Source organism: Harpia harpyja, chromosome 1 (assembly GCF_026419915.1).
Source record: "Harpia harpyja isolate bHarHar1 chromosome 1, bHarHar1 primary haplotype, whole genome shotgun sequence".
Taxonomy (NCBI): Eukaryota; Metazoa; Chordata; class Aves; order Accipitriformes; family Accipitridae; genus Harpia; species Harpia harpyja.
In genome coordinates, this window is record NC_068940.1 from 45,220,688 (window position 1) to 45,235,500 (window position 14,813).

General features: G+C 47.8%; 1 protein-coding gene across 4 annotated transcripts in view; it reads left to right on the forward strand.

Moving 5' to 3' along the window:
- Positions 1-5,238: 5,238 nt before the first annotated feature.
- Positions 5,239-14,813, forward strand: part of MMP24 (matrix metallopeptidase 24) — a 47,319-nt gene continuing 37,744 nt past the window's right edge. Inside the window, exons 1-3 of one of the 4 annotated variants that reach the window (XM_052790320.1) lie at positions 5,239-5,386; positions 7,496-7,644; positions 13,310-13,426. In XM_052790320.1, coding sequence (XP_052646280.1) covers positions 5,288-5,386; positions 7,496-7,644; positions 13,310-13,426 — 365 coding nt within the window. In that variant the 5' untranslated portion in view covers positions 5,239-5,287. Of the gene's footprint in view, positions 5,387-7,495; positions 7,656-7,985; positions 8,091-13,309; positions 13,427-14,813 lie in introns of those variants that run through there. The other 3 variants (XM_052790329.1, XM_052790347.1, XM_052790337.1) reach the window with 3 other exon arrangements.

Genomic DNA, 14,813 nt, shown 5'->3' on the forward strand with positions numbered 1-14,813 from the left:
CCCGCAGCTCACTCAAGGATAGGGACCGGGTTATTACCTCTGGTTCTGCCTCTTCCTCCTGTTCCCGTGATGACCCTGGTTCGCCTTCATCCTTCGCTAAGCGAACTGATTTTTTTGTATATTTCTTTTTCTGTACGGGGGCAACTGATACTGGTGCAGTTTGGTCCCCTGGTTCAGTTGCAGTACCGCTCGCTGGGTCTTGCATAACCGCAGTGTCTGTTGCCAAGGTTTGGGTAGCTGCCGTGCTCATCGTTTTGTTGTTAGGTCCAGAGACCTTCTCTTCCCCTTGAGGGTACTGAGTGGTGTCGAACAGGGCTCGATAGGCATGGGCCAGGCCCCAGCACGTTGCAGTAATTTGTATCTCTCTGGAGCTGCCGGGGTGACAGCATACCTTTTCCAAATATTTTACTAGTTCTTCTGGATTCTGCACTTGTTCAGGGGTGAATTTCCAAAACATTGGAGGTGCCCACTTTTCTAGGTACTTGCCCATACTACCCCACACACCCTGCCACTCATAATTATCCAGCCTTGGGGCAGATCTCTGGGTGATTTTCTTAAATAGTTGTTTAACCTTAAACAAGAGCTGGACCACATTCAGAAGCATGCTAATTCCTAGCAGTAGGGCTAGGACCGTGCTGGTCCCAACATCCCAAGAGTATTCAAATTTTTCAAAATTCTCAAGCACCATTGTAACTGGACTGAAGGAGAAAGGAGAGGGGAAGAAAGGTATCCCACCCATAGACTGGTTTTCCAAGGAGGAAAGGTAAATGGTATAATTATTAATAGTTTCCCACAGATGGCTTCCACAGTATAAAGGTGACAATGCTGGGTGCAAGTACCGGATTAATCCCACAGCCGACGACTTTATCATACCATAAACCAGTGTTATACAATACATCAAAGCGAAAACCTTAATCCACCTCCCACGGATGATAAGCAGCAGAAGAGGGACTACATACAGCAAGCGAGGTGATACATAACAGAACTTTAAAAACCAGAGCAACAACTCTAAGAACACATAAATCAACATAATGACCAGCGACTATTAGACCGATATAATGAATGCTTATAACAAATTTGTTTTAACAAGCTCTGGTCAGGTTTGTCGTTATCTCAACCCTTCGTGCCCCACGTTGGGCGCCAAAAAGGACTGTCGTGGTTTAACCCCAGCCAGCAACTAAACACCACGCAGCCGCTCACTCACTCCCCCCCACTCAGTGGGATGGGGGAGAAAATCGGGAAAAGAAGCAAAACCCGTGGGTTGAGATAAGAACGGTTTAATAGAACAGAAAAGAAGAAACTAATAATGATAATGATAACACTAATAAAATGACAACAGCAATAATGAAAGGATTGGAATGTACAAATGATGCACAGTGCAATTGCTCACCACCCGCCGACCGACACCCAGCCAGTCCCCGAGCGGTGAATCCCTGCCCCCCCCCACTTCCCCGTTCCTAAACTGGATGGGACGTCACATGGTATGGAATACACCGTTGGCCAGTTTGGGTCAGGTGCCCTGGCTGTGTCCTGTGCCAACTTCTTGTGCCCCTCCAGCTTTCTCACTGGCTGGGCATGAGAAGCTGAAAAATCCTTGACATTAGTCTAAACACTACTGAGCAACAACTGAAAACATCAGTGTTATCAACATTCTTCACATACTGAACTCAAAACATAGCACTGTACCAGCTACTAGGAAGACAGTTAACTCTATCCCAGCTGAAACCAGGACAGTAAGCCTGGTGGTTCATACGGCTGTTGTGCTGCGGCTTTAGTGGCAGTATCTGTTAGACTATTTCTTATCTCTTCTTTTGTCCTTCTGCTGGTATGGGCTGGCTGATGAATGACAGCAAGTTTCTCTGGAATTGTATAGCTTTTAACAGTTCAGTAATTTGAGGAGCATTTGATCTTTTATTTCCACTAGAAGTACAAACCCACACAACTTCTGTAACTGCCCAGTAGCATGGCATACTCCAAATGCATATTGAGAATTAGTATAAATATTTACAGTCTTTTCTTTGGCCAGCTGACAGGCCTTTGTTAATGCAATTAATTCTACTGCTTGTGCACTCAGCTTCAGAGTGACTGGTGACGTCTCCACTACTCCATTCATTGTAGTTATTGAATAACCCATAACACAGTTGCCATTCAGGTAATACGAGGACTTGTCTACAAATAGTTCCAGACTGGGATCTAGAAATGGCATATCTGTTAAATCTTCTCAAGCCTTTTCAGCTTCACAGGTTGTTACTACACGATCATGATATGGAGTTCCTTCCCCAGGTAAAGGGAGTAGAATAGCAGCATTCAGTGTATTATGCTGCTTAAGTGTTATGTTTTCCATTGTTAGGAGAATCAGCTCAGTGATGTATTTGCTGTGGTGACATTGCCTGCGTAACTTGTACCATCGGAGGATGTCCAAGCACTAGTTTTTTTCACTCCATTTAACTAGGAGTGCTGCGGCAGTGATTGCACAGATGCAGGCAATGGATCCTTGAGCTACCAGATCTGGCTGAGTTGAATAATAATGCAATTAGATGTTGTCATTCCCCAAAGGCTTTGAGTTAACATCCCTGAGGATGGGGGGGATGTTTTTCTGGATTTTAGTAAGGCTTTTGACACTGTCCCTCACAGCATCCTTCTGGACAAGTTGTCCAACTGTGAGATGAGCAGGTACACGGTGCATTGGGTGAAGAACTGGCTGAATGGCAGGGTCCAAAGGCTTGTAGAGAATGGGGCTACATCCGGCTGGTGACAGGTCACCAGCATTGATCCTCAGGGCTCAATCCTAGGGCCAGTTCTATTTAATATATTTATAATGATCTCGATGCAGGAGTTGAATGCACCATTAGCAAGTTGGCAGATGATACCAAACTGGGAGGTGCTGTTGACTCTCTTGAGGGACAAGAGGCCTTGCAGAGGGATCTAGATAGATGGGAGCATTGGGCAATCATTAATGGCATGAAATTTAACAAGTCCAAACGTTGGATGCTCGGATGGAGTAACGCCAGGCACAAGTATAAATTGGGAGAGGAGTGGCTGGAGAGCAGCCCTGCAGAAAGGGATCTGGGGGTGCTGGTTGACAGCAGGCTCAATATGTCAGCAGTGTGCCCTGGGAGCCAAGAGGGCAAAATGCATCCTGGGGTGCATCAAGCACAGTATAACCAGCTGGTCAAAAGAGGTGATTATCCCACTGCATTCAGCATTGGTGCGGCCTCACCTTGAGTACTGTGTGCAGTTCTGGACTCCACAATTTAGGAAGGATGTGAAGGTCCTTGAATGCGTCCAGACTAGGGCAACAAAGCTGGTGAGGGGGCTGGAAGGAACGTCCCATGAGGATCGGCTAAGGACTCTGGGTTTGTCTAGTTTGGAGAAAAGAAGGCTGAGGGGTGACCTTATTGCTCTGTACAGCTTCCTGAGGAGGGCAAGTGGAGAGGGAGGTGCTGAGCTCTTCTCCCTGGCATCCAGTGACAGGATGCATGGGAATGGTTCAAAGCTGCATCAGAGAAGGTTGAAGCTGGACATTAGGAAGCATTTCTTTACTGAGTGGGTGGTCAAACACTGGAACAGTCTTCCTAGAGAGGTAGTTGATGCCCCAAGCCTGTCAGTGTTTCAGAGGCATTTGGACAGTGTCCTTAATACCACGCTTTAACTTTTGGTCAGTCCTGAAGCAGGCAGTTGGACTACATGATTGTAGGTCCCTTCCAGCTGAAAATGTTCTATTCTATTCTAATTGTATGCAAAAAGCACTACAATTGCTCCAGTTCCCAAAGAGATGCAGTGTGATCGTGAATGGGATGGTCTGACAAAGTAGCAGTGTCAGGGAGAAGGAGGATTGCTACAGTAAGGCAGGGGGTAGAAATGGCAGCTTGAGCTCTTCTTGGGCAAAAAACCAAGAGGCCTGGCATCAGCACCATTGAGGAGGGTGGGGAAGCTCTGCTGGCTTGTCTTGGCAAAGAGTTCCCCTCCAGCTTCTGCAGGCAGGGCAGAGAGGCTATCCTGAGCATAGCCACTGCTTCAGCAGCATGCAAGCTGAGCTGCAGTCAGCAGGGAAAAGCCCAGCACTGGCTGTTCATGCAGCAGAGCATGTTCATAAAGCTGCTTTGGCAAAAAGATGAAATCCCTGTCCTGCATTTCTAAAACCCAGTGTCCTCACTCTTTCTCTGGGGGAGCAGCAGCACTTTCTGGCCTGGGATTCCCAGGCACAGTGACTCCTCCAGCTCCAAGCATATCACTGGTGCACTGACGCCTGTTGCACAGCTCAGATTTGCCAGCCAAACTGCCCTGTGCGCCAGGCTGGCTGTGAGCGTAGCGCTCCCGCATTCCCTTCCGAGCAGGTATGAATTCAAACTTCTGGTGTCAGCATGGTTAAGCTAGTAACAGAGCAAGAGATTTGCCTGGTGGCAGAGTGTCTCCCCATGCCCAAAATCCCTGATGTAAAGAGTTTATTAAGCACATGTGAAAGTGCAGGCTGCTGACTGCTCTTTCAGACCCTCTGAACTAAACGAGGCTGGGCCAGGGGGGCTGCCATCCACAACCTCCTCCTCCTTCGACCTGTCACTACGAGGCATCATTTCTGGAGGGAAACGGAGAGAAACGGAGTGTGACAAAGCCCTCGGGTCTCTCTGAGGTAGCACAGAAAGTCATGTCTCCACCTGGGTGCACATCTCAGAAGTGCATCACCTCCTTTCAGACCGGGACGGCTTCAGGACAGGACCACTGGCCAACAACCTGCTAGCCCCACTTCTCCTCGGGCTCGTTATGAGGTGCATACAGCTTGCCTGCACCTGGGGCTTCTCCACACGCGTCTGCTGACGATCTTCAGGCTGCAGCCAAAGGCAACGCGAGACAGCCTGGGCAGGGAGTGGCACCCTTGAGAACAGGCAACAATCCTGTCGTGAGAGAAGAGGCCCGCAGAGAAAGCCCTCGGCCCTCCCGCATCTACTCTGCTGCTGCGGCGGGGCCGGGGGCCGCTGCGAGCCCCTCCGCCTGCAGCCAGAGGCGGGTGCGTGGAAAAAAGCCCTGAGGGACGGCGACCCGCGGCTGCCGGTGCCCGGCTCTGAGCCCTTCCCGCGGAGGATGCGCGGCCAGGGCCCTCCCGCCGGACGGGCGCACCTCCCCAAGGCTGCGCCGCCGTCCTCCGCAGGGCAGCTACGGGCAGCCCCAGCCCGGCCCGCCGGAGGAAGAGGCGGCGCGGCGGCGGCCGCCTTCCACTTCCGGCTTCCCCGCGCAGCCGCAGCCCGCGGCGCTAGGCCGGAGCGCTGGGCCGGAGCCCCGCCGCGCTGCCATGGCGCCGAGGCGGCGCCGGGGCCTGGCCGCGGCGGGCTCCCTGCTGCCGCTGCTCTGCGCCCTGCTCCGCGCCGCCGCCGACACCAGCACCGGCCGGGTAGGTCTGGCAGCGGGAGCGGGCGGGGGGGGCCGCTGAGGGGAGCGGGGCCGGGCGGCTCTGGGTCGGCGAGGCCGGCGGTGCCGCAGCCGGGACCGGGGTGCCGGGGACCGGGGAAGCCCGGGGCCGGGTTGTGCGCTGTGTTGGCCCGGGGGCGGGCTGGAAGGCTGGGCGGGCAGCGGCTGCCCGGCTCCTCCGCGCCCGGCTCCAGCCCCGTCGCCGCGCCTGGGCGCTGCTGCCCGCCAGAAGCCTTCCCGCCTCTCCTGTAGGCCCTCGTCCTGTCCCCTCTCCGAAGCGGCCGGTCTCGGAGCTGCTGGGCTGGGCTCAGGTGTGCGGCCACAGTCGCTGGCAGCTCCTCTGCCTGTGCCTGGGCAGGTCAGGAACCGGCAGGCGAAGGCAGCCGTGTCCCTCCTGTGTGCGCTGGAGCATCAGCCTCCCGGGAGGAGCTTCCCTTAGTGCCTGTGCGGGCATCGTGTGGTGTCCCTTTCCCTTTCCCTCGTCCACTGCCGCGTCCGAGTCTGGCCGGGAGGGAAAGGGGATACGTGAGGGTAGCCCCACTCAGAGCTGCTTTGGTTAGTGTGCTCTGCCCTTGCTGCTCAAGGACACCTGATTTTGGTCAGACTGAAGGTCTGCATGTTCCAGCAGTTGTTGGAGGTCAACGCTAGATGCCAAGGCAGTGGTAGCAAATGTCAAGTCTCCAAGCACTTTTGCATCTTGGCTTTGCCTTGAGCCATTGGTGATGTCCGTGTTGAATAGCACTGTATGCCCAGTTACTTGGTGAACTTTAACATGCCTGGCCCAGATGCTGTCTTACACCTTCTTTCTCCTGCTTTGGAAGCAAGGCCTTTCTGTCATCCCAATGGATTCTGGTATCTTCTTGTTGCCACAAAGAAATGGGGATTGTTCTCCCTCTTGTGCTCCTCCTGACTTGAGCCCCCTTTCCCACTGTTGTGTTATGCTAAGCGAAGACGTGCCTCTCCTCTTCCTTCTGCTCTGAGTGATCAGGCTGCCAATGTGAGAGCAGCACATGCAGATAATCAGCGCTTGTATGTTGAGGACTGTGTCCTCTGAGTCAGATGGATTGTCCTCGTGGCTGGAAGAAGCTTACGGGATATATGTTGATCTCATAGTAATCCTGGTCTAAGTATTGAATCAGAGGGCTGGGGTATTGGCCAGAAGAGGGAAGCACTGGGGTGTGTGCAGGAAAAGTTACGGTGAAGAGTTTATGAAAGCCAGCCTTCATTCAGGTTCTATTGGCATTTGCACTTAGTGGTGAATTAATATTCCTTTTTCTTGTGGTATCAAAGTGAGGGAGGGAAGAGAGGGGAGGAAAAAAAAATCCTGAATTAATGGGTGGTTTTGAAAATGTTGTCTTTAGCATTTGACAAGTTTGACGTGTGGTTTTATCTAAGGCTGCATCTTGGGGTGGAGGTGGGGAAAAGGAACAAAGCTGCTTGAGGAGAGTTGGCTATTTTCCTGTTCTGACAATTTGCTAGATATCTGCTATTAGTAGAGGAAGAGTCCATCTAACCAGAGTCCCTGCAAACTTTCTGAGTGTGTTTTTTGGGGGAGTGGTGTGTTTTGGTTTTGGGGTTTTTTTTTGAAAGAAATACTCTTGTGCTCAGTGCAAGCGTAAAGCTGAATCTGTGTTTGGGGGGACTGCCCAGGCATGTTACGCTGTTTGCTTGGAGTGATGGTCCAGAGGCAGCAGTAGGTGGTGGGCAGCATGTTATTGGGAGCATGTTGTTGTGGGGACTGAGAAATCTCGTGATGGCAAGGTGACAGGGTGCATAGGAGGTCTCTGGAACAAGGACAGAGCTTCTTGGGAATTTCTGGTGCTCCAGAGACTTAAGTCTGCCCCAATTAATCCGTAGGGATGATGGCCATTTTTGATTGGCAGGTCTGCATTGTCCTGTCAGGACAGGTGATATTAAGCTGGGTCTTCAGCCCTTCACAGGGATCAGATGGTATTGCCAAACCTAACCAAAAAAAGAGAGGTGGTTGAATTTTTTGGGGGTAGTTTGTCACTTTTTCTTTTGAGGAAATGTTCTGATCTGTTAAGTTGAAAACTTACTGTGGCATCTTACCATCTGTTTCTTTCTTTTTCAGGATTGGTTAAAAACTTACGGCTACTTACTTCCATCTGACAGCCAAATGTCTGCCTTGCAGTCGGGAAAAGCTGTGCAGTCCGCAGTTGCCACTATGCAGCAGTTTTATGGGATCCCAGTAACAGGAGTTTTGGACCAGACAACTATTGAGTAAGATTAACGTAGGCTAATTTTGTCTCTCCCTTTCTTAATGCATTGTCATATTACCTGGGTAATTATTCCAGCTACAAGAAGTCCTCAAAAGGGATAGATTTGACTGACTCAGCCAGAGAAGTCTTGATTTATGAAAAGGTGTCCCTAATGAAAAAATGTAGACAACTCCACCTTTTCTTTTTTCCAACAGTACTGTTTGTGAGTGTGAGGAGAAGCTCTTGTCATTCTTTGTATATAGATCCCCATTGCTGGTGTGCAGGCAAAGTGTGAATCCCATGAGCTTCTGAAAATGGGGAACATCAAGGGTTTAATTTGTTTCCATCTCTGTTTGGATTTAGGTGAAAATCTGGCTCCAGAAATGGCTTCTAATGTATTTCTTCAATTAATTGGAGTTGTGGATCTCCATAGATGCTATTTGTGAAGCTCTATAGTTCCAAGTTGAAGTGAGTTGTTGTAGTCTGATGATAGTCAAGACTACTTAGCTGTTGATAGTTGCCATTTGTTGGATGTTAGATGTTCTCTGCTGTATGTTGACCATGTGTTATTTGTTGTTTGTGATCAGTGTCTTGATAGCACAGAAGCATTGGTCTAAATAACCTAGGCTGAAGGGACTTCGTTCTTTGAAGGCTGTTGCCTTTAGTCTGCTCTTCAGTGTGTACTGCGAAGTGTGGTGTGGAAGTGGTGTTTGTTGCTGCTACCATACTGGCTTCCTGTTGTCTGATTGCCTGGATGATGTGTATTAGCTGAATCTGTCTGCTGTTGGTCTGGACTAGGGGAGCATCTGTTGACTAAAGCAGAATGCTGATAAGGTCTTACTAATGCTTTCTAGGGGAAAGAAGCATCTTATGGTGAGCAAAAAAAGAAAGCACAAATAATAGAACTTGCTTAGGCCCTGCCTGAGAGTTTTCCCTTGACCTTTCCTTATTGCATTAGCAGACCCTTTTAGAGTGTGCTCTGCTTAGTTCTTCATCTCTCCTGTTGTGGCACTCTGCTGGCAAAAGGGACACAGCAGCACAAAAGAAGGGGGCACAAAGTAACCAAATAGTGTGAAGAAGAAAGGGGTTTGGTTGTATGCCTTCCAGATTACAAGAAGAGGGAGAAACAGACCAGACTACAAGAAGAGGCAGAAACAGAAAAAATTAGTGAATTAGGCAGGAGGGGATCATCCTGGACTGGGGGTGCCTCTCCAGTGAATGTAACACTCTCCCCTTTAGCTCACAGGAAAAGCCTCTTGTTCACCATTGGGGGATGGAAAATCCTGTTTGTTTGTTTTTCAAATGAGTTGAAAATTAAATGCTTTTTAAAGGTGGAAATTTTCCATCCAAGATTTCTTTGCCATTAATAACACAGTTTGTAAGTGAATGCTGAAGAAGAGCCAGAGAGCAAAGTTGTGTATGTCCAGTTGGTGTGTAGAAGCTTGCAGCTGGTATGCTTATGAGTTGGAAGGGAGTGGGGAAAGAAGGGGCTATGACATTGGGGTGCTAGTTTGGAAAGTTAGGGAGCTGCTTTGCTGCCCTGTGGGTGGCAGGGGAAGGGAGCAAACTGCATGTGGGAGTCCCTGCTTTAGTAAGTAAAAGTATTTTTCTGGAGAAAAGGAAGGTGTTGCCCATGTTTTACTGAGTTTATGTATGGGCAGGGGTTGATTGGTGCATGAACACCCCAAGCCCGATGGGTGAAATACCTAGATGGTTCCCTCTTCTGAAACTTGAGTCTCCAAAGGCTTGAAACCTCAGCTGCAACCAAACACGGGTGTGCTTTGCAGGCATGTTTGGTTGCTCTACCTCCATCTGTCCTGAATCAGTATCTCCATATGTTGTATGGCAGGGTGGAGTAGGAGCACCCACCTAGAAATTACATGAAAGGAAAAGGAGGTCCTAATTGCTGTTAGCAGTGAGCCTGTGTTTTGAGGTGGAGGGGCATGTCTGGCTGGACCTTGTTGGGCTGTCACTTCCTCAGACCTGGTTGTGGAAGCTGAGCAAAAGGAGAAGAGCCGGCAAGGCAGGCTGGCTCTGAGAGCTCTGAATTTCTCAGGTGTTTGCTAAGCTATTATTTCAGTCTGTGTTATGAATTTTGAGATTGCAGTTATGAATTTTTCTGTCATTTCTGTCAGTGTCATAAGCTCTGTCCCTTTAAAGTGACTTTAGAATCAGTCAGAGTGTGAAGTTATTATTTTCTATGGTTTCTTTGTTAGGCAACAAATTCTGCATATTCTGTTTACACTTATTATGGAAGCGTAAAGTTTTTCATCTCCTTCCCCACAGGCCCCCAAATCCTGAGCTTGTTCTTTCCTCCAAGAGTGGCACCCAAGTGTGTGAAAGCTACCATGCAGGCACTGCCAATGGGAGTGTGAAATGGGAAGGACCACCACCATTGGTGTTGCTTACTGGTACCCAAAAGGAAGGCGGGGTGGGAGTCCGTTCAGCAGAGGGGCTGTCTTGAGGTAGCAGGTCGAGGATATGTAGTTTCCTATAAGGGTTGTAGGGGAGAATACATAAAACGGCCTTCTTGTACCCTGCAATTGACAGTACCTCAGCAAACTTTGTGTCTGCAGCTAGTGGGTTGGATTGTAATTTTGCTCAGCCACTAGGCAAGGATATCGACTTGGGAGCATGCCAGGATAGGAGGCACGCTAGCGCCTAACAAAAGTGGTGACTGTTGTGTTTGTTGTAATCAATCGCATGGCCCTGGAGGGAGCCAAGAAATAGTCTTACTTGTGTTGGAAGTGTCTTGTGTGTCTTGTGCTTTGTCTTGAGCCTGTTGTGTAGGTCTCTCACCTTGGGATGCATGACACAGCTGTTTAAAGATACCACTTCCACCAGTCTCAATAGGTGATTGAGAGTGACAGCTTCCTCTACTTAAGAGAGCCCTGTGGAGGGCTTAGAGCCTGCACTGGGGAAAGCAGCCATATCTGGACAAAAGCAGGATGTCACTGCTTTTGGAAATTACCTGTTTTCTGCATGCCAAGCAGCTGGAGGAATGCAATAGTCTATGCACAAACAGTGCCAAGTAAAAATTTTGATGATGCAGTGTTATTGGTGCCCCTATGTAAAAAAAAAAGTGGGGGAGGGAGAGGGGGGGAAGCAACCATAAGTATCTGAATCCTGCTTCAAGTAATCGTCTTTTGTTATGGTTTCTGATGTGATGTGTTTTTATGAATCCCCTGGAAGGCAGAAAGGGTTATCCAAACTGCTCAGTAGAGAATGGCTGTCAAAAAGCTCAGCTAAAGAAGATCAATGGCAGCAAGCTACAGCTTAGTGATTATTTTGCCATAGATCTGCCCTGCTGAGAAAAAATGGCTGGACTTGTACCCTGGCCCATGTGATTAGACTAGGGCCCATATGTCTAGGAAGTAAGTTGAATCAGGGAACTGATCCAGATAAACATTCTCAGCTTGACATTAGCACAGGCTGTTGACAACTTGCGTACTGCCTAGCTCTAACCTGGTAGTTGGACTTTTTTACTAGGTCTGTTTCAGAAAGCGTGTAGCTGAGCTCTGGAACAAACTGTGGTAGAATATGGGGGTTCAGACGGGCCTGAGTGTAATGGGGTTGAAAGAGGAGTTGGGCAGTCATGCGTAGCTGAAGTGTATTGGCAGCTCTGCAAATGCTGATACCTTGGGAGCTTTGGCTCAAGGAGCCCTTAAAGCCCAGGGTACCGGTATTGCAGCTTGCCTCTGGAACAGCACTGTGTCCTGCCCTGTGTCCATGTGTTGTAATAGAGCTGGCACAGGAGCAGGGAATTTGACTATCTTTGAGGGAATTAGCTTTTGGTTGGGTCTCTGCACAGTTCTGATTGGCTTTGATAGCATAGGACTAATCCCTATGGGGGCTGATTTCCTGCAGCCTGCTCGGCACAGGGCAGGTGTTGGGAAGGGGCAGCCAGTGTTCATACATGAAACAGATGTTGAGGTGTGAGGGACATGGCGATGTATTGCTAGTGTGTCAGCATAGCTAGCACTGTACTGGAAGGTCCTGGTGACTTGTCCTACACATCCATGTTGGTTTGATAGCACTCCCCTGTTACCTTTTTGTCTTCTAGATGATACTAGTAAAGATAAAACAGAAGGTCATTTTCTGACTGTAATCAGGGCCTGGTGATGGCGATGTTCAGAGTACTGGAGTTCTTATGAAGTTCAAGAGATGAAAACCTAATTCACACTACGGTTTGTGTAAGGTTATGCTAAAAACTCTGTACCATATCATATGACTGGAATTTAAAAAAAAAATACTCAGGAAATACCTAGGACAATACAAGCTACAGTAAGCCTAACATCTCTAGCAAAGTGGTAGAAGCAATGCAAAAGAGCACAAATAAAGGACACTTGGAAAAACACAGTGTATTGAGGTTGAATTAAAATGACATTTCTAAAAGCAAACCTTAGATGTACCGCTTTTCTTTGAAGGTGGCAGCAGTTGTGTGGGCAAGACAGATCTGATTTCCACAGGTTGCTTAGATTTCTGAAAGACATACCGTACTGATAAATGTAAGGTAATGTAAGTGGGGAAGATCTGTGCTAGCTTTCTATACACAGCTGGGGTTCTTCTTGGTACAGTACAATATGTATAACAACTCGCATTTGCTCTGTTCTTGGTGGGGAGAAGATGACAGATGACTGCACTGGAATTTGTAAGCACCCATAGTTTTTACAGTGATGGGCAGATTTGTTCCTCCAAAAGCCACTTCTGATTTCTCTGGAGTGTGTCCACACCAGCAAGCAGGATAGAATTCTGGGGTACAGTCTATTTCTCCTTGTCATAGAATCATTTAGGTTGGAAGGGACCTCTTGAGATCATCTACTCCAACCCCCTGCTCAAACAGGGACAGCTAGAGCAGGTTGCTCAGGACCATGTCCAGTTAGGTTTTGAATACCTCCAAGGATGGAGACTCTACCACTTCTCTGGGCAACCTGTGCCAGTGTTTGACCACCCTCAAGCTGGTGCAAGAAATAAGCAAAAGGTCTGTTAAGGCTGGAGGTAAAGGAGGTAGGGGAGGAGAACTGACTTCTCTGATGCATGGATGCCCATGCAAGAAACAGCATCCTTTGCTCTTCCAGTTCACCTGGCCATAGAGGCAAGCGTTTCCTACGTCATGAGTGACATCAAAAGAGTCAAGGGTTATGGGGAGGACTTAACAGAATTTTGTGACTGTGACCCAGAGATTGGAGTGATCTCTACTGGTTCTTACAGGTGAAAGCCTTAGTTGTTATCTGAGAGGGTCGTGTTTGCACTTGTTCAGTCTTATCTAGTGAGTTATGAATTGGAGGGTTTTTTACTGGCACAGGAACACTTTAACAAATGGAGAGTGGATAGAGTAGGTGATAGGAGAGTTTGATCCCAGTACACACGAACATGCAATTTTGATCTGGGTCTTTTTTGTGGCATTATTGTCATTAAGCTCTTGTCAACCGGAAGGCTACCTGATCTGATATCTGTGTTTCTAAAAGGAAAGATAAAATCTTTTTGGTGTGCTGAGATGTGTGGCTTGTCAGCAGAAGTGGGGTGTACAGCTCTGTGCAAAGAGGGTAAACCCGAGAGAGGGAAGACTGAGCCCTTCTTGGTGTCTGCATTGGCCATCCCTCAGAGGTCTTCCAGTCACCCCCTGAGTTCTTTTGAATCTCTTTTCCAAAGTCTGTTAGCTTGCTTTTCCTTTCCTTCTGTTCCAGGTGGATGAAGAAGCCTCGATGTGGAGTTCCAGATCATCCCCACCTACGCCATAGCCGGAGGAAAAAGCGGTATGCTCTAACTGGACAGAAGTGGAGGCAGAAGCATATAACCTACAGGTATAGCCCCCTCCCTGCCCCTTTTTGTTTGGGGAAAAAAAAATGTTCTGTGCTTGTTTGGTATGCAAATTTTGTAACTACTTTTAAAAACTGGATTTTCCCTGTAATGCCTAGTTGAGGCTTTCATTCTCAGAACATGGTGGAGGGGAATACTTTCAGAGCACTGGAGTAACTGAAGAGTCTATTCTCAATTAGAAAATAACTGATCGGTAAAGACACCTAAATCCCAGCCATCAGTTGTGTAATTTTGGCAGGAAAATCCTAGTAAGCCCTTTTCTGTTCCCATAGAAATCTAAGGCTCTAGCCCTTAGATCATGTGTTGTCTTTAACAAACCATTAAAGCAGAAGGAACATCATTGTCTAAATGTGTGATGCTTTCTCCCTCTACTGATTTGCAACATTTTAGTGAATATTTATTTTTGCAGAGGTTTTACTTTTGCTTATGTAGTAGAACTCTTGCTTTTGTCCAGACTTAGGCCTGCTGAGCCAATATGCTGAAGTGGGCTACAGGTGTCAAATGAGTGTTATGTAGTGACCATTGTTTCCCAGAGATGTTTTGTTTGAGTCATTCAGGCCCTTAGCTTTTGAAAGGCAATTGCCAAATGATGCCAATGGAAGTTTCTGGCAATAAGAATGTCACTTCAAAATAAAATTAAACCCCTCTCTAGTTGAAAGTTTAGCTTTTTCATTTTTTTGGAGGGGGAAAGGAGGTTGCAGAGGAGTAAAAATTAGGAACGTAGACATGGAGGAGTGAGCAAGGCTAAGACAGAAAGAAAGTCTGTGGAGAAGAGGTAGAAATATGAGTGACCAGCATGGGGAAGGTGCCAGAATGTGTAGGAAGAGATAGGATAGTGTGAAGGGAAAGAGAATCAGGGGCTGGAGCACTCTGTTGCTTCTGCCAAGAGCTCTGAGAAAGGAGGAGGAGGATTCTTCAAGAAATAGTGAGGGACTGCAGAGACTGGGAAGAGGGACTAGTTCAAAGCTTCCACCAATAATGATTCCTTTAACTGAAATTGTAAAGGGACACCTTCTGTATGTGAAGATCTGGGAGTCAGATCCTGCTTTTAACCTTTTCTAGACCTTAGGGAAAACTGGTATATAATCATATAAATAAAACTTATTAAGCGTATGCATAACCACAGGAAGCAGGTTGACAGATGGCTTCACTTCTGCCACTGTCAAGCTAGTATTTGTTTAACTTTCCAATTTCAGTATTTGTAGTGTACCATTCAAGTGATAGATATCTTGTTTTACCACTAAAGGTATTACAGTGCCTTTCATCTGTCAATCATTGTATTAAATTGAGCCAGTTTCATTAAAGAGTGAAAGTTTTTTCCATGACATAGATATTTCATACTCCCCAAGCCAAGTTTAATAGGTCTTGAGT